This window comes from Biomphalaria glabrata, chromosome 7 (assembly GCF_947242115.1).
Source record: "Biomphalaria glabrata chromosome 7, xgBioGlab47.1, whole genome shotgun sequence".
In the NCBI taxonomy this organism is placed as follows: domain Eukaryota; kingdom Metazoa; phylum Mollusca; class Gastropoda; family Planorbidae; genus Biomphalaria; species Biomphalaria glabrata.
In genome coordinates, this window is record NC_074717.1 from 28,822,189 (window position 1) to 28,842,798 (window position 20,610).

A 20,610-nucleotide genomic window follows, 5' to 3' on the forward strand; every position below is an offset into this window, starting at 1 on the left:
CTAAATTTTAGACTAAACATAATCTAGCCCTTAACTATAAGTAGATCTACATTTTAAAAAAATAAATATAATACCATATAGACTATAGCAATCTATTTAATAATCATTTACATTCATTATTTTCTTTACCCAGGGGCAGAGCTTCAACCTGGTCCCCGGAGGATCTTCAGAAAGCCTTAGAGGCATTGAGGAATAAATATGGTCTCAATGAAGTGTCTAGACTTTACGGTATACCTAAACCAACTCTAAAAAGACACTTAGATGGAAAAAAACAAGTTTGCGAATGGGAATGTAGTACAAAGAGGTAGAATGACAGTTCTCCCAGCAGAGCTTGAGAATGAACTTGTCAGTCACATCAATCAACTGGAAGGAATGCTGTTCGGCCTGACCAGAAACGATATAAGATGTCTTGCTTACCAAATAGCAGAAAAAAATGGCTTGTCTCACAGATTTAATAAAACAGAAGGAATGGCAGGAAAAGACTGGTTTAGAGATTTTAAGAAACGTCACAATCTGAGCTTGCGACAACCTGAAGCAACATCTCTTGCACGTAGTACCGGTTTTAACAAGATAGCAGTTAACAGATTTTTTGACAAACTTGAAAGCATCATTACAGAAAATAAATTAGATGCTCTTAGGATCTTCAATACCGATGAAACAGCGCTCTCAACTGGAGTTGTATGTAGCCTGCAAGTTAAAATACAAGAAAAGGCATTGGCAGACTCTCTTAGAGCACAAGTTGTTGACTATATTTGTAAAAACATTGAGCATTATACTGACCTTGATGCAGCAACATTGTGTGCTGACATGCCACATGCAAAATTTGACAATATTTTTGAAAGGCTAGATAGTATTTCTAGACCAAATACTATGGTTGGCGAGCTAGAGATAATAGCAACTACGAAGCTGCTCAGAAAGCCAATCGTCATTATGAATGCAACTAGTAATGTTGTTTTAAAATATGGCATGAATGATTTTCCTTCCTCTCCTGCAGTAGTTATTCGATTTACAAATATTGGAGATGATGTAGGCCATTATGATTGCTTAATTCCTTCTCGGCAATCAAAGTCTAAATACATCCCTGTAACTGCAATCTCTCCTATCCCAGTAAAAGAAAAACCCCATGTTAAACAGAAAAAAAAATCTTTTCAATCTGAAATTTTAACTTCCAGTCCCTATAAAAAAATTCTTGTGGATGCTGCAATTGCAAAAAAAAGTAAAAAACAACAAACTCAAATTATTCCTGCAACACAAAAGAAAAAAAAATGTAAAATTTCTATTCAGTTTGGTCAGAATGAGAGTGAGAAAAGTCAAAATTGGTATTGTTTTATATGCGAAGAAAACCTTCAAGAAGATATGATACAATGTTTAATATGTGCTTCTTGGGTGCATATTGCATGTGCAGGTTGTGAAAATGCTGATACTTATACTTGTGAGTTATGTAGGCCCCTATATATATAGTTGGTACTTATTACCCTCCATGCTGGTACTATTTAGACTCTTGGGAGGGTAAATAGTACTCTTTTTTTTTTTTGTTTTGTATTTTTCAATTTTAATATAAATAACTCAGTCTTTAAACCTTGTACATTTGTAGTATGTGTTGTTGTAAAGCTATGACATAAAAAATAAACATTCTTTTTGCCAAACTTTTTTTTTTAATGAATTTTCTCCCTTAGGGGGTACGTTTTACCCCCCTTTCCCTATGTGAACAAAATTAGTCGAATATCTATATAATATAAACAGGTGGAAGTGCGATACATGCAATCACCTTCCCCCCATCGGACAAACCAATACTTTCTCTTTTTGTATTACAGTAAGAAATTACAAAATAAAAAAATATGTCACTAATATAATTTATATATGCTATAAAGTAAATTCTTATATCGAGTCTCCCAACCCCTATTCTTTAATGCAAAATGCAATCATTAGCAGAAATTATAAAAAGGAGCGAGGATAAATCGTTTTCATTTTACCGCCATTCCCCTTTCCAGACAGAGTTTGTGTAATTTCACATGAATTTATCATAACTATTTTATGAAAGACTTTGCTTTGGAAAAGTTATAATTCAAACGAAATTTTTCAATATAACAGTCACGGTTGAGATGAGTTCCTAGTCGCCTTTTTCCAACCTTTACTCTATCTCATATTTTTCTAGTTAAAAAAATTTAGGACTATAACTCACAATTTATGCTTGAATTTTATTGAATATTATTAATGGAATTTTTTTTTTTCGGCGGCGATCCTCAAAGCCTTAATCTAAATATGTGGGGTATCTTATCTTTTCAAAGAACAAATCGGTTGTATTTGCAATGTATTAAGGGACTATAAATTCATATTAGAATATTTTTCAACATTATTCAAAAGTTCCTTTATGATAGAATGAATAATGAGCTGTAGATCAGGAGAATGCGTTACTGCAGTGAAGAATGCCAGAAAACTCTTTTAGCGTCGAGGCTTCGCCTCGAGCCTCACTTATGAGTAATAAGCTGTAGATGTCAGGAGAATGCGTTTCTGCAGTGAAGAATGCAAGACAACGCTTTTGTAGTCGGGGCTTCGCCCCGAACCCCACTAATAGATAATGAGCTGTAGATGTCAGAAGAATGCATTTCAGCCGTGAAAAATGCAAGAAAACGCTTTTGGCGTCGGGGCTTCACCCCGAACCCCACTAATAAGTAATGAGCTGTAGATGTCAGGGGAATGCGTTTCAGCCGTGAAAAATGCAAGAAAACGCTTTTAGCGTCCAGACTTAGCCCCGAACCTTACTGATGAATAATAAGCTGTAGATGTCAGGAGAATGCGTTTCTGCAGTGAAGAATGCAAGACAACGCTTTTGTAGTCGGGCTTTGCCCCGAACCCCACTAATAAATAATGAACAGGATGTCAGGATAATGCTTTTCAGCCGTGAAAAATGCAAGAAAACGCTTTTGGCGTCGGGGCTTCGCCTCGAACCCCACTAATAAGTAATGAGTTGTAGATGTCAGGGAAATGCGTTTCAGCCGTGAAAAATGCAAGAAAACGCTTTTAGCGTCCAGACTTAGCCCCGAACCTTACTGATGAATAATAAGCTGTAGATGTCAGGAGATGCGTTTTTGCAGTGAAGAATGCAAGACAACGCTTTTGGCGTCTGGGCTTCGCCCCGAACACCACTAATAAATAATGAACTGTAGATGTCAGGATAATGCTTTTCAGCCGTGAAAAATGCAAAAAAACGCTTTTGGCGTCGGGGCTTCGCCTCGAACCCCACTAATAAGTAATGAGCTGTAGATGTCAGGGAAATGCGTTTCAGCCGTGAAAAATGCAAGAAAACGCTTTTAGCGTCCAGAATTAGCCCCGAACCTTACTGATGAATAATAAGCTGTAGATGTCAGGAGAATGCGTTTCTGCAGTGAAGAATGCAAGACAACGCTTTTGGCGTCTGGGCTTCGCCCCGAACCCCACTAATAAATAATGAACTGTAGATGTCAGGATAATGCTTTTCAGCCGTGAAAAATGAAAGAAAACGCTTTTGGCGTCGGGGCTTCGCCTCGAACCCCACTGATAAATAATGAACTGTAGATGTCAGGAGAATGCGTTTCTGCAGTGAAAATGCAAGAAAACGCTTTTGGGAGAAAATTTACAGCGCTCTCCCAGACCCCCAAGTTTGCAAGAGAAAGGCCTCAACATGACTGTTTTTTGTTATGTTTTTTTTCGCCGAAGATTGAGAAACAGTCTTATTTTATTCTCATTTATTGAAAATATATATATATATGCTGTAAGCAAGTTTATGTATAGGGATAGGGTTTACTGGGCGTTAGGGCATGGGCGTACCCATGGGGGTTCTTGGGGTTCAACCCCCCCCCGAAATGAAATCCCCCGGGGGGGGACGGAATTAACTGACTGATTTTTGCTTTCATTTTGTTTATTTTAGGTGAGATTTTAATACTAAATCATCACTTACCACAGTACAGCCGAGGCAGTTTTGAGTTAAAAACCCTCTACCAGGGGGTTTTGAGTTTAAATCCCCCTAGCAGGGGGTTTTGAGATTTAAAAAACCCCTATCAGGGGGTTTTGAGATACAAATCCCTCTACCAGGGGCCTTTGAGTTTAAAACCCCCTACAGGGGGTTTTGAATTTTAAACCCCCTACCAGAGGCTTTTGCAGTTAAATCCCCCTCTTCTATAAAACAAAACCAAAAAAATGCAAACAACAATTCCCAAATTCCAACAGCACAGTTGAGGAAGATTTTGATTTTAAAACCCCCTCCAAAATTTACGATAAACCCCATCTTCAAAATAAAAAAAGCAAATTACACACTCAAAATTCTATGAGCGTAGCAAAGGGGGTTTTGAGTTTCAACTCCCCCCCCCCTTCCAGTTGGGGTTTGAAGCTAAAAAGTACCTCTTCAATATAAAAAAAAAAGCAAATTACACACTATAAAATCTATGAGCGTAACCAAAGGGGTTTTGAGTGTAAATCCTCCTCCTCCAGATGGCTTTTTCTTTAAAGTTTAAAACCCCTCCAGATGGTTTTGAGTTTAAAATTCTCCTAGGTTTTTAAAATAAAACTTTTTAATAGCAAGATAATGCACTGTAGATACCTCAGAATATGCATTTTGTTGGCTTTCAATACCAGAAATAGTGCCCTGCGGCGGGGCTTCGCCCCGCGTTGGGGGAGCGCTGCGAACTCCCCCAGACCCCCTTGGTAGCAAGGGCGGGGAGTCTACAATAAACAATAAACATCTTCCGAAAGGGTCAGAATGTAATAAAGATTAATTATGTACACACACACACATATATATATATATATATACATATAATTTTTTTCCGGGGGTGGGGGAAATCCCCCCCCCCACTCCAAAGTTCTGGATCCGCCAGTGTTCCACACAAACTGTCTTTGTAACCTTGTTTATCATAAAGTTAATGCAGAAATCTGCTCTTTGTTTACACTTTGATTTTTTAAATTTCTTCACGCAGAAAAATTTTAAGAGAGAAAAAAAAAATAGAAAGCGATAAGAAATATGGTGGCTCCATAGATTATAGATTAATTAATAGCCTAGGCCTATAGAATAATGTAGGCCTATGTATGTATTTTATGTCTATGGGTGGCTCATATAAATATAGAACTAGATCTAGATATAGGCTACATAATACATAGATCTTTATTTTTAGAATCTAGATCTAGTATAATTGAAGCTTAAGAAAAACGAAAAATAAAACATAAAAGAGAAAGATAAGGGAAGATTTGAAAATGAAGCAAAATAAACATAGCCAATGAGTTGAATGAGCCCAATGATCCCAAGCTTTATCAAAAGGTTTACTGATGTGATAGCCTACCAACTCAATACCGATATTGAAAATTAAATTGCATGGTGCTACACAAACCATGCACAAACCAATAAAGCTTATATGAAATTTTATTTCCACAGTGCTGATAATGCAACACACACACAAATATTAAAATCGAGAATGGTTCATTAAAATGCTTCGCTTATCAATACTTCCATATTCTGTTCACCGGATCGACACACTCCATATATGAAAATCTGAAATATATTAAATTTCTATTAATTATTTTGATGTAACACAAATAAGGCATTTCACATTTGTCTAATGTCTATATATAAGGTTGCCCAACGTTCGGGTTGGTGTCCTCCTTTCGGCGGGCATTAATGCGGTTGCGGCTTCTAAACATTGTTCATCGTTGACTTCATCACATTCTCAGTCCTAGCTAGGCTACATATTTTCTGATTTAAATATACAGTCACAAACTATATAACTAATTAATAGCAATAAGCAGTAGCAGACTGGGTATATATAATATGGGCATTTGGGCAAGTGCCCGGTGGGCAGGTACCCAAGGAGCCGGTAGGGACACCGATATGGCAGCATGAATGCCAGTAAATTGTTTTAAGATTTTATAATATTCTCTTTATGAAAACTTTGAGCGTCATGATTTAAAAAAACAAAAAACATACACATTATTAAACTTTGCACAATGCTCTTGAGGACAGGTATAATGTGGCATATAATTTATGGGCCGGATGGTATAGAATTGCCCGGGCTGATTTTGAAACCCAGTCCGTTCCTGGCAATAAGCATTTTAAACAGGTGTTCGTATACGCTGGAGATACGCAGGGCGGGCATTTCTATACAACCAGGCCCATAAATTGCATATCATAATGATAGGCATGCCTGTCCTCAAAATCGGTATGTTGAGTTTTGAGTATCGATAACTGTACTCATGCATACAGTGAGCTCTATATTTTCATAAGAAATATTGGCTTTATGTTACTTTTTAATCGCTAAGTAAGTAGGCTATAAAATAATGAAGCCTACTAGTAGCACTGTCTACGGATGTAGGCTATTACATTATTTTGGAAATTTTGTTAGATCAAATTAGTATTACACTGTAGAGAGATTTCTTTTAAACACGATGTTCAGAAGACCGCTTTTATAAGAGAATACTTTTGACAATTTAATACTTAGTGGCATCCATGTGGCTCTTTGGGTGGCCCTACTGACCCAACCGGGCATTTGCCCAAATGACCATATAGCCAGTCCGCCCCTGAAGATACGTATTACCCCTAGCTCCACATTATCTGAGACTTTTCTTGTGCATCTTGTGCAGTCTATATTGGGTGACATTTTCTTACAAAGTTTAATTTCAGGAAAATGTTTTTAACTGTTTGAAATGGTTACTATGTCTTTTTATTTCTTTGGTTTAAAAAAGGGGTGGGGGTCCTTCTTTTATGAAAAAAAGTCTTAACAAAAAATAAAAAGGTCTGCAATACGATGTTTTACTTAACATGATCTGTCGACCATTATTTCGTCGATCTGGCCTTCGGGGGAACCTAGCATCAGTTTGTCTTGTTTTGCATCGCATTCAGGAGCTCTCCGATATGTTTCAAACAGACGTGTCTTAGGATCCAGCTCTTCACCAACTAGGGCTGCTCTAGCCAGTCTTCAGCTCTTGTTTGAGCTGCCTGTAGCAAGAGCGGACTGTGAGTCCAATTTTTTTCTTTTGGTACAATCACAAAATGTGCAAAGAATTTCATGACTAAAAGTTTTTTTTTCAACTTGGAAAGGAAGGGGAAGGCAACCCCCCCCCCCCTCAATTTCAGGAATACTTGGAATTAAAGTGCACAAAGGTACGACTGGAAATATAGAAAGCTATATAAAATTTCCTCCTATTGAAATGCATTCCATCAAAATATCTTTGAAAAGAAAAGTGAATAAATTTCAATGTTTCTGTTAATGTATCTTTGAGGTATCTTTCCTTAATTCCTCTTTTCTTCTCAAAAGAAAACCTGTAATGTTAAGATCATAACTAAATTAAATAATAGCTATAACACAGTCAATATTCATCTGTAAACCAAAAACCAATGCGCTATAATATAAAATGAGTTAGTCTACTGTAATTTGATGATGAACATATTGATAGTCCACTTAAATGTTAATAAAACATTTGCAGGGAAGAAAAAAGATTTTGTCACGCAATATGGGAAAAATACTTTTATTTATCACAAACAATTATCAATAAAAACAAACTATTTGTAATAGAAAAAAGTAAATCCATGGCAATAATTAGTAAAGAACACAAAAGCCTTCCACCGGTAAGAATATAAAATAATAAATATACAGGTCTAGATATGACCAAATATTTATACATTTAACAATATTGATGTTTAGTTCCCCAATGACTCCAGAGATATAGTTCAAAATGAAATATTTATTTAACAACAAAATATTTGACAATAAATAAACAACATTGTAGTAACAAATATTGCAACTCTAAATTGATAAAAATGGTTGACAATATGTTAGCATTGTCATTCTTGCATTTCTAAAACATCAGTGAGACGCTATTTCTGTGATAGCTTATCTGAAGATGCTATTTTAGAACCATCAATGAATATTATGATAATGAACACCCACACAATAATATGGCACGAAGGATAAGCAGGTTTATAAGACATCCCTGATTATATTTTATAAATGTTTACCACGATAAGTGAAATGTTACCGGTAAAAGTATAGATATCTGCAACATGTTCGTAAAATACATCTCAAGAGTTTATATAAATATATATACATTTATAAATTGACATACTTCACTACAAAAAAACATTTTATCAACCAAATAATCACCAGGAGTTTTAAGTTTTTTTTATAGAAAAAAATAACAATGCAAATTACCGGAAAATAGCAAATACTGTATGGATAAAATGTTTTTTAAAGTTGTTTAAAAATTATAGGAAAAGAATACAAAAATGTGAAAACTAGTAGGATCATACTAGAACAGAAAATGAACAATAAATGGCACCATTGGTGAGCTATATGATTTCCTTCATCTTCACCTATCCCTTAGTCAGTTGGACCATTAAGGGAACCACACAAGATGTGTCAACTGTCCTTCTCTATTCCTCACTGTCTTTTGTTTTGGATAGAATCTCTTTCAATGACAGGGGTGGGGTCCAATCGCTGTCATAACCCTGTTTCTAATCTTTTTGTTTGTGATGTGGTCTTTAAATGTGATACCATCTCAGTTCTATTGCTAGGATCCTCCTCTCTAGTTGACTGCAGAGCTATATGATTTATTTTCATATTTTAAAAATATAGACCATTTTAAATAAGTTGTTTCTCTTTAGAGACATGTTTATTTTGACTTTACATCTGTTGAGGATTCTATCATCTGCTCTTATAAATATAGTTAACTTTTAGGACAAGAAAAAACAAATAATGGTATTAATAAGAGGAATGTTATGAAATCACAAATATAACAATTTCAAAATTTCTTTTCTAAAAGAATAATAATAGAATATTAATGTTTTACTTTTAAAAGAATGAATCATGTACCTATTGTTGCACTTGATTATTTAAAGAACAAAATGTCTTAGCTTTTTTTTTCACTAAATGATTTAAACAAAACAATTCATAACCTGTAAACATTGTTCTAGACCACACAAACAAACAATTCATGTGCTAATAAGATGATCTTGTGATCACTGACATAAACAAAAACATTGTTTGACATAGCCTTCATGATGAGCTCAGAAAAATGTTTTTTTTTAAATTACAACAATCAACAACTAAGCTTTTAGTTAAGGTAGACTTTCAGATTACTTTCAAAAAGTAGGCAGCATTTTTTTCACAGAAAAAATAGCTTTCAACAGCTTTAGTAAAACATAAATATCTTCCAAAATCACAAATATCTTCCTAAGTTTTTTTTTCAAACTATAACATAATAATTGGAATATTCAATATTCTCTATTTCTTATTGTTTTGTTTAATGGATTTGAGTAAAAAATATCATGACAAAGATATTTTTATTACCGGTACTATAATAACACATAAATGATTCATTTTTGTTCTTAATTTCCATTGTCTATTAGTAAATCAAATGTACCACAACTTCTAACAAAATTTGCATGAAAATGTGCAAGTACAAGTATACCTTTCAACTAAGTGATATATTGCTAAGCATCACTTCAAGAGTAAACGTTAACTGTGAAAAGTCTGTGGGCAAGGTTTAAACAAAAATTATAGTGTAAATTTTAAATATAGTATTAGAACTGTAGGGACTACATTTAGCACTAGCCTCTTACAAATTCTTTGTTAGGTATGTTTACAGTTGGTAAGCCAATGTTATAATCCAAATTGATTTCATCATCGTTTGAGTTTTGATTCAGGCAATGATCAGATTTATGGTTTGGTAGAATTTGCTGTTCAGGCTTTGGCTCTTTCATTTTTAAATCTAACAAAGGGGGAAAACTGTTGCATGCCTCTTTTGAACTTTGATTAAGTTTGTAATCTCTTTCACTAAAGTTTGATTTTGAAACACCGGGAAGATGACATAGTTTATTTTGTTCTGTCATGTAATTTGGGTCTGGCCCACAGTCTTTTACATGTAAGTTGACATGGTCATTTGATAATTTATAGTTTTTATCATGGTTTATGTATTCTTTATCAAGTGACAATTCCATTTCTTTTCCTTTCTTGACAGAGTATAGACATGGTTTGTAATCTTTGCTTTTATTGGTCTGGATTTCTGGAGCTTCAGATTGAAAAGACTTTTCAGAGTTTCCATTCTTGTTCAGGTAAGCTGTGTTAGTGTCAGATTCTTTTATACAAATATTTTTAGATGAGTTTGAGGGTTCATTTTTCAATGCAGTTGATTCAGGTGCTGGCAATGGGAGCATCTGTCGCACATCTGTTGAATTTGAAATAGGAGTATCACACAATTTACTGAGGTGAGCTCGACTTAAATCTGTTGCCTCAGCAGTATGACTTCTGTTCTGACCAGAACTGTGTGAGTCATATGGTGCTTGTATCCTCAGAGGTAGGTGGGTGGTAAGCTGCTTGGACAAAATTGTGTTTTTGCCATAGGAATACATGGTTTCTTTAGGTTTAGAAAAGAATGAAAAATGCCCCACAGAACTATCAACTTTTTGCTGTGCAACTGAACTGTAGTCAGATCCTCCCTGCTCTGGATATGGGCAGGAATAATCTTGCCCTATAATTGATGCTGCTCTGTTGGTTGCACCGCCCTCATTGTCAGTTGATAAACCTAACAAATATTTCTCATTTAGCAGGTTGTCATCATCATCCCTCAATCCCTGGCCAAGATAAAGCTCCCTGCCTCGACTGTTGGATAAACCAGTTCCTTCATGATGCCGTTTAAGATGAATTTTTAGAGTTGAGTTCTGAGCTGTGGCATAATCACAATACAGACATCTGTAAGGCTTCTCACCTAAAGGCAGAACAAAAAGAAATAAATGATAATGTTGTTTAATATAGATGATTATATGATAACAAAATATTATATTTCTGTAGAGAATCTCTTTACCTGTACTTAGCACCTGGGCAATAGTAAAATAAGATTTTAACTTTAATTGTCTTTTTTTGTGAAAAAAAAAGTGAGAGGGAATTATTTTAAGGTTTTGATAAGTTTTTCCTTCAGACCCTGTGATCTATAGGGCAGATGATGTTAAGATCATCTGTTTGTTTGGCCAATAATTAACCAGCAGAGTGTCATGTGATCAGCACAACAACCAATCACCTTTACTTTCCCCAACTAAAGGTACCCATTAGACTTTGGGTGGACTTAGGGCACCCTAAAAATCCCAAAATTCAAAATCCCATTCTTCACAAAGATTCAAATTTAGGACCCCAGGTTTTGAAGCCAAGTGCTTAACCACTCAGCCACTACACCCCCTCAGGTTTTGATTACGCTAAATCTATTATCTTTTACTCCCTGCTTAGTTTTAGATTTCCTGAGTGTTTGAATGACCAAACTACTTTAAAAAAAACTGCTTCTACTTCCACCTATTTCAAAATTAAAATTCCTCCTTTATAAAGCTGATGGTAGTACATAATTTTTTAACCTGCACATTGTAATGCTTCAAGGAGTCTTTCCAGTGAGCTTTGCACAATCACATTTTCAATAAACAATGTGCTGAATACAAGGAAACATTTGAGCCAAGTACTATGATTTCTGCTCAAGTCATGGTCAAAAAGAAAAAGACGTAAGCCAAATTTAATTTTAAGATAGTTATATTTCGAAAAATTATAATGGTCAAACCAGATTTTTTTCACTGTGTTGCCCATTAGGTAGTTTTTTTTTTCCCCAAAATATACCTGTCATATATCAATTTAAATAAACCAAAGTCTAGTTTAATAAACTTAACATATCTATGCCCAGTATCCCAGGTGTCAAGTGTCAAAATTTCCCATGATGTAATATGACACGTGTCCATCAATAGCGTGACATCTTACAGGAAATAATTTGATTGGTCAAAGGCAAGCGTCTAAGAAGAGGCTAGAGAACACGGGGTCTAGAATTGGCAGTCATAGAGAAATTTTCATAGAGTTAAGAGGTATTTTAGTTTTTGAGTTGTAACTTGCAGTGACAAGTATTGTATTTTATTAGATCTAGTATTATTCTGACAAGTATTGTATTTTATTAGATCTAGTATTATTCTGAATATATTTTATTATTGAAGATATTTATTTGATAGTCTATTTTGTATATTCTGTACATACAGTGATTCTTAATTGTTGAATTAAAGTTCTGTATTTGAATTAAAAGGATTTTCGTTTATTGAATCTCAAAGCATTTAGATCTAGAGCTATACATCTACAGAATCATCATGTTAACCAGCATGTCACAGTAACTTCTTGTAACATCTGACATCTCAAGAAAAGATCTACAAGATAAGCACATCTCAACAATCTTCAACAAGAGCCAACACAAATTCTAGCATTTCCTACAATGAGAGTACTGTGACAATACCTAAAAGCTGTCAAGTTTCTAAGGAAATTGTGCTGCTTTAGAAATAACCTGTCCACCCACTGTCCAACTTCCAGTTTTTTTACTTTTTGCACCAATGAAGAGTTTGCAAGCTAGCAGGAAGAATTGTATTGATCCCAGGCTAATATTGAACTATTATTATGTCAGAGTAATAAAATGACAACATTGTAACAACATAAGGTCACATTTTGCTGTTAACTTCTGTTGATGATTCAAAATAAGAGAGAAAAAAACTAAAGCCCCACTTTTGGAGAAATATGTTTAAACACTAGTTCTTCTATGTTTTAAAGTAGAGCCAGTGTTATTTGTAGGGACCTAAGGTGAAGGGTAACCTGCCATTCCATAGAAGTCAAAATGACCACAGTTTACTCAAAGCCACCAGTGGGTGATATTATTTAGGGGCTTTGTTGATAGATGACAGCTGTGGAAGTGAGATTTGTCAATACTAAGCCTCTACCAAAATACATAAAAATGGTACATTATCAAAGCAAAGATTTGGCTACATTTATAAGTTAGGAAAATTGGCCACAGACGTTTTTATATTTTTTATGTAAATTTTAAATTTTCTTATGATAAAACAACTACCTCAGTCCAATTATTCAATGTAAATGGATAATGTATACATGAAGGGCTATAATACTAATGTTTTCTTTCGTACTGGTGTTTATGTTGATTTTTTAAGTGGAGAGGTATCAAAATAAAACAACCAATCTATCATGACTGCACATTGAAGTTTTGAAGGTTAAACTTGTGGCAGTATTTTATATTTGAAAACATATATACCAATAGTGTGAAATAAGCTAATTCTAAAAGAAGTGTTAGAGAAGACCAGAAGTTGAGCCAGAGTGTATACCTGTGTGGATACGGTAATGAACCTTCAGATGACTTCTTTCCACTGTTGAGTAGTCGCACTGCTGGCATTTAAAGGGCTTCACACCTGTACATTTAGAGAAGACAGTGTCAGGTTAATGAAGCTCAGTACATTTAGAGAAGACAGTGTCAGGTTAATGAAGCTCAGTACATTTAGAGAAGACAGTGTCAGGTTAATGAAGCTCAGTACATTTAGAGAAGACAGTGTCAGGTTAATGAAGTTCAATACATTTAGAGAAGACAGTGTCAGGTTAATGAAGTTCAATACATTTAGAGAAGACAGTGTCAGGTTAATGAAGTTCAATACATTTAGAGAAGACAGTGTCAGGTTAATGAAGTTCAATACATTTAGAGAAGACACTGTCAGGTTAATGAAGCTCAGTACATTTAGAGAAGACAGTGTCAGGTTAATGAAGTTCAATACATTTAGAGAAGACACTGTCAGGTTAATGAAGCTCAGTACATTTAGAGAAGACAGTGTCAGGTTAATGAAGCTCAGTACATTTAGAGAAGACAGTGTCAGGTTAATGAAGTTCAATACATTTAGAGAAGACAGTGTCAGGTTAATGAAGTTCAATACATTTAGAGAAGACACTGTCAGGTTAATGAAGCTCAGTACATTTAGAGAAGACAGTGTCAGGTTAATGAAGTTCAATACATTTAGAGAAGACAGTGTCAGGTTAATGAACTTCAATACATTTAGAGAAGACAGTGTCAGGTTAATGAAGCTCAGTACATTTAGAGAAGACAGTGTCAGGTTAATGAAGCTCAGTACATTTAGAGAAGACAGTGTCAGGTTAATGAAGCTCAGTACATTTAGAGAAGACAGTGTCAGGTTAATGAAGTTCAATACATTTAGAGAAGACAGTGTCAGGTTAATGAAGTTCAATACATTTAGAGAAGACACTGTCAGGTTAATGAAGTTCAGTACATTTAGAGAAGACAGTGTCAGGTTAATGAAGTTCAATACATTTAGAGAAGACACTGTCAGGTTAATGAAGTTCAATACATTTAGAGAAGACACTGTCAGGTTAATGAAGCTCAGTACATTTAGAGAAGACAGTGTCAGGTTAATGAAGCTCAGTACATTTAGAGAAGACACTGTCAGGTTAATGAAGCTCAGTACATTTAGAGAAGACAGTGTCAGGTTAATGAAGTTCAATACATTTAGAGAAGACAGTGTCAGGTTAATGAAGTTCAGTACATTTAGAGAAGACAGTGTCAGGTTAATGAAGTTCAGTACATTTAGAGAAGACAGTGTCAGGTTAATGAAGTTCAGTACATTTAGAGAAGACAGTGTCAGGTTAACGAAGTTCAATACATTTAGAGAAGACAGTGTCAGGTTAATGAAGTTCAATACATTTAGAGAAGACAGTGTCAGGTTAATGAAGCTCAGTTTGGAGGATTCTTAGAATGGCAGAGCTGCATGTTGATACTAGCTTTTATGTAAGCCCACACACGCTGTACAATATTACAAACACTGCAATGCACTGAAATTCATCGTTATATCAACTATTATATAAATAATCTTCAAAACAGAGGCCAACCGTTATAAACTCTTCAAAACAGAGGCCAACCGTTATAAACTCTTCAAAACAGTGGCCAACTATTGCATACACATCAAAAGATGCCAACCAATATATACAAAACATGGGTCAACTATTACATGCATATCAAATGAGGTCAACCCTAACGTCCATAACTAAGTTACAAGAAAGTATATCAATATAAACATGTACTAGGTAGGCTACATAAAGCTATTATCAATAGCTAGATCAACTAGGATCAATTCTATCTAGATATACTCGCTATGTATAAAACTCTAGAAGCTACTACAAGTAGAAAAAGCACACACATCTGTAAACGCTAATGACACTGAAACTTAGCAGAGAGGTTGACCAGTTTGTTAGGACCTCAGAAGACGTCCACACAAACTGTGCATACACTCAGCCAAGGTCACATGGTTAATCAAATAACCAAATAGTTGGGGTCAAGGTGCCATCAAGTGTGAAACAAGGAAGGGAAGGGGAGAGACTTAGAAGAGAGAGGAGGGGGGGGGTCAAAAGCCTAGAAGAGTGAAAGAGAGAGAATGAAAAGTGATCGAAACAGAAATTTAAAAGAGGATTAGAGAGAAAAATAGAAATGGAGACAGCCGAAAGAGAGACAAAGAGTTGGTCAAAAGATTCAAGACTCACCTGTGTGTTTACTCATGTGTTTCTTCAGATGTATTCTCTGATTGAACGCCTGCTCACAGTGTATGCACTTAAAGGGCCGAGAAGTTGGGTAACGTCTTTTCTTCATAAGTTTGCCATCAACCAACTGAAAATCGTCCGTATCCATCCTAGACAAGGCATCTGTCGGCTGGGAGCAGGACTCATCGAAAGATTCGGAATGGGACCTAAATAAAAAGAAAATATTATGACCTATCTTTATTATCTTGGGAAAAAAATGTCTAAATGTTCGAATTTGGTGACTTTTGTGGACGATCAAGTCAGACTTTCCTCTTCCCAAGCTAAGACAGTGCTGCAGGAAAAAGGAGAGACAGACAAAAGAATTGACGAAACATAAGGGAATTGGCAGGCCTAACTTTGGAAGAGACATTGGAATGGAGAGAACCTGTCAACAGATCATGCGTGTAGCCCCAACCGAGACCAATCGTCTATAACGAATGGTCTCGCCCCAATTACAGACCTGTATAAGTATGTTTATGGAAAACATTGCGAGAAGGAACGAAATAATTAATTACTTTTCATCGAATGGCTTGATCATATTCTGTTTGCTTCCTCTGCCATTGAGTATTTATTTATTTGCCAGGGAAAAGAGGATCACACCGTTCTTCTCGGCTACTCCGCAGTGGTTTCAATGAGTTGCTGAGGTTATAGGGTATGTTTAACTCTGGGGTGGAACATTAAAGACATTCTATCCATTCACTATAACAACCACACTGCCGACATATGATGACAGTCATCCCGGGTATATACTGACTTTGTCACCGTCTAACTGACCGGCTCAGTGATTAGACACTGGTTTATGTGTGTGTGGTTTAGTTGGGTGAAATCTGGTCCAGAAAAACTTCCCGTACCGGTAATGAACATGTCAAACTGTGAACTGGCGGTGTGTGACACACTGAGGTGACGGAGGTATGTTAGCTTAGTGTCCACTCTTCTCCTATCAGTTTACCCAATGACATTGCAATTCGATCCTACTCCAATGTTTAAGACGTAATAGGTTATTATGTAATAGCTAGAAAGGCTACAATGAAAGAACAATAGAACAATAAAGGTTGTAATCTAATAGCTATAAATATTATATTTTAACAGTATTAGATTCTATGTGCCAGTTGGTGTCCCCCCATAGCTCGGTATTAAAAATATAGGCCTATTATTCAGCATTCTATTATTTAAACTTGTTAGTAATTTAATTTAGAAATACAACTTTAAAAAAAAAAAAAGGGGGGGGGGGGAGGAACTTTAATTCGAACTTGTGGCTCACACCTCCTCAAGCTGACATACTATTCACTCTGCTAGTGAGGTGCTTATGACTATAGAAGTGAGTTGATATTACCTTCACCCATCCCTTAGTCTATTGGACCGTTGGGGCACCACACAAGATTTGTCGACCGTCTATCTTCATTCCTCACTGTCTTTTAAACTCTAACCCTATCCGAGTTGATATAAGCTTTGTAAAAAAGATCTAAATGGTGTGTGATACGTTCAGTACATCTTTAATTTTTTGACGAATTGTTCAAGAAAAAAAACAAGGTTACAAAGACAGTTTGTGTGGAAACACAAACTCCAAATCGGCCCCCGAAGTGGTTCACCGAGGCAGGTAAAAAGGCAGGTTTCAATATTTTCAGAAAGAACATTAGAATGAAATGCTATCAAAGACAAATGACAGAGAAGAATGGAGAAAGAAGGTTGACAGATCTTTCGCTGTGCCCCAGCGGTCCAGCACACCAAAGGATAGGTGAAAGTGAATGTGAAGTTACTTGTGAACCTGGCCTAACTGATGTCTTATAATGAATATCTAATTGATCTAATTGTTTTATAGAGGGTCAATGTCTAATTCAAATCCTCAAAAAAAAAAAAGTTTCCTTTAGTGAAGTGTTTTATATTAGAGGTGTAGCACTGCAATTCTCGCGATAATATGAAATACTACTTATTAATTGTTGTTGTAAATTATGTCCGACTTATATGCATACTAAATAGATTTTTTCTCTTTAAATAAAAAAAAAACTTTTGTGTGTCTGTAAATGTAGAAGTTAGTATGACAGAACTTACATAACTTAGCAATACAAATGTAGGCCCTAATTTAATTTTTTTTAAAACCATTTGCATAAATGTTAAAAATATGGCAAGTCATCTCGCCTTCTGAAGAGCCTCCAGTGTTTGTTACTATTAATAGTGAATAGTTGTAAAAGTGGTATACTTTTATGAAAAAAACTGCTTGCATAAGTGATTTTAAAAATTAGGATTTTTCGCTTTCAGGAAAGAAAAAAAGTAGCCGTTGCATCAGAACTTTGAATGGTCTAAAATATTATGGTGTCAGATTTTCACTATATTTTCTAGTTTACGAGATCTTAACGGGACGGACGGACAGACGGACGGACAGACATTCCACGCAAAACTAATAGCGTCTTTTCCCCTTTTCGGGTGCCGCTAAAAATAATTTAAAATGTCACGTCGCCGCATACCGAAGAGGCGTCATATCTATTTTCTAAGTTATTTGTGATTCTTTGAGCCATTCGATAAGCCCACTTTGTGAGCCCACTTTATGAGCCATAACATGAGCCTACTTTGTGAGCCCATTATGTGAGTGTTCTTTGTTGGTTAGTGCCCTGAGAGACCTCTAATGAGTTCTATCGTGAATGTCCCTTGCAGCTCGAGCTATATTTTGACCTTTTGTTAATGTTTAGGGATAAATTGTATCTGCCCATAGACAAGTAGATCCACACTTATCTTGTTTAGCATACAGAAATAGACCAAGGTCTCTGCATTATCTTGATAAGAGTGTGGTCCCATTTCAAGTAAAGAACACTTAATATACGATCTTATGACTGACTCTCTTATCAAAGTTTCACACCGAAGTTTCTCGTACTGTACAAGTAAACATTGCGATAAGAAAGTTAGTAGCTGTTGAGTAACTGATATGTCTATAAGATAAGATTTCTAAAATCATTTCTTGTATTGTACATTTAGTCAAAACAACACATGAATTGATGTAGCCTATTCCAAATGTTAAACCCATTGGAGATGTTTATTTTATACATGGTGGATAACTATACATAACTTGTTATTTAGTGAATCCGGTGCTCCGTATATAAGAAGGTTGATAAGCTACTTATTTTAGATATATGCGATAAATTATGTGCACGTCTTAGCATTCTAAAATCAAATTTGTAACATCTTTTGCTTGTTGCACGATGCATTTAAAAAAAAAATATTTTAGTTGGCACCAGCGAAATTTTCAATATGGCGTCTTTCGATTGTTTGATTTTTATTACAAAGCTTAGATCAGTTAAGTATCATTCTGTATGTCTGGTAAAAAGTTTGAACACGTTAATTCTTTGACACAAAATCTCGGATCAAGTTGAAATTTTGCACAACTATTTCTTGTACCAGACAAGGAATAAACAAATAACTAATTAATTATTTTTTGGTATCGAACAAGGGAAAGAAATCAAATTCGACAGATGTAGCGGTATAATTAGTCCCCTTGAGGAGACGAGCTCTACGTGAACACGTTTTTTTAAGCATTTAAAAAGCGATCACTGTGACATTAGCATAGCCTCTTCTTTACTCCCTTCTCCCTCCCCCCCCCCGGTCCAGACAAATAATAAGGTAATTGGGCATTGAGAAAGCTAAAAGCATGAAATAGCGCTAAACAAAAACAATTGGTAAAAAAAAAATATTTCTATTCACACAGATTCATTACTGTTAGTCTAGAAACTTTAAATCTATTACAAATTTGATCATATGAGTGATCCAAACTAATTGATACAATTATTCACATTAAAACCTTGTTGTTTTTTTGTTTTACATATTTTAAATATTTTTCTTGTTAAATTCTAAAAGTCTTTAACTTTACATTTCAAACTGGACTCATTTTCTCCACACACATTCACACGCTTTCATACAGCTTTATAAAAAAACACACACACACTTGATAATCACACTGGTCCAAGGGTAAACCCTCACATTCACTCTGACAATCAGCTAGACCTCTAGATATGTGTCGAAATAAACATTAATAGAGAGATAATTGAATAGAAAAACTGGGACGACAGATAGTAACGCATTAAACAAAAAAGTGCTTTAAGTCCAGACGTTTGTTCTTTTTAACATTTACATGGCGGCCTAAAAAATATATATAGGGTTGAAATTGCAAATAATTTTTTGAAGGTAAATTTCGATCTTGAAAATGACTTGTAGTACTAGGCTAAAGTTAAGCAATAACAGGTTAAATTTTTCGAATTTTATTGTCCACCTCGCAAGTTGCAGAATTAGTGATAGGTAAGTACGTCAGTCAGCTAGTAATCAAGAATTATATAATACATATATATATATATATATAGATTACTGTATTTTATTGCTTGACAACTTTAAAACAGATTTTAAACATGGAAATGTCAACAAATGAAACTCAGATTACTGTGTTTCTCATGAAAATCCCCACTAGGTAATTATTTTGAACTAGAATGTGCTACAACTGGAGTACAGATCTATGTCAAACACCAAACTATGTATATTATCTGCTATAAATTAAAAGTAAATTATAGCTTTTATATAGCGCTACTTTCAAGCTTATAGCATGCTCAGAGCGCTTTTGTCCAATCTCATTTGTGGACAAGTGGGGAGGAGGGGGTATCTAGGAGTTGGTTTTCCGTGCTGCCTTTAGGCGCTCAGTAAACGCAACTTTGCACGAGTCGGGTGTCGAACCACGAGTCCCCTTCTAGGTAGCCAAGACAAGCCAAGTTCAAGCGCACTTAGCCTTCCCACTATAATCGAACAACTGTTCAATATGTTTGTAGTGAGATAAAGACGGGTACACTGTGACCTGATCTGTGACACATTGAAGAGAAGGAACTGATAAACTGATGAATTATCTCTGAAAGGGAAATCATATAGGAGACAGGTGACACGATTTGGCTCAGGGGAGATAACAAGCAACTCAATGATCTGTTACATAGGCCTAGTCATCAACAAACAAGTCAATGATGTGTTACATAGGCCTAGTCATCAACAAACAAGTCAGTGATTCGTTACATAGGCCTAGTCATCAACAAGCAAGTCAGTGATGCGTTACATAGGCCTAGTCATCAACAAGCAACTCAATGATGTGTTACATAGGCCTAGTCATCACACCTACCTAAAGAGTACATCAAGAGAATTAGTGGATGAAAAATACAGTAGATTAACAGGACTTTGTGTCTTCGACTTACTGATGGACGTA

At 35.4% G+C, this 20,610-nt stretch overlaps 1 protein-coding gene across 1 annotated transcript in view; it reads right to left on the bottom strand.

Annotated features, from left to right (window-relative positions):
* Positions 1–7,531: 7,531 nt before the first annotated feature.
* The window catches only part of LOC106067155 (uncharacterized), a 58,698-nt gene continuing 45,619 nt past the window's right edge, over positions 7,532–20,610 (bottom strand). The window contains exons 5-7 of the mRNA XM_056036686.1: positions 15,354–15,556; positions 13,142–13,225; positions 7,532–10,728 (exon numbers count right to left, since the gene is read on the bottom strand). Of these exons, the coding sequence (XP_055892661.1) occupies positions 9,572–10,728; positions 13,142–13,225; positions 15,354–15,556 (1,444 nt within the window). The 3' untranslated portion in view covers positions 7,532–9,571. The remainder of the gene's footprint in view (positions 10,729–13,141; positions 13,226–15,353; positions 15,557–20,610) is intronic.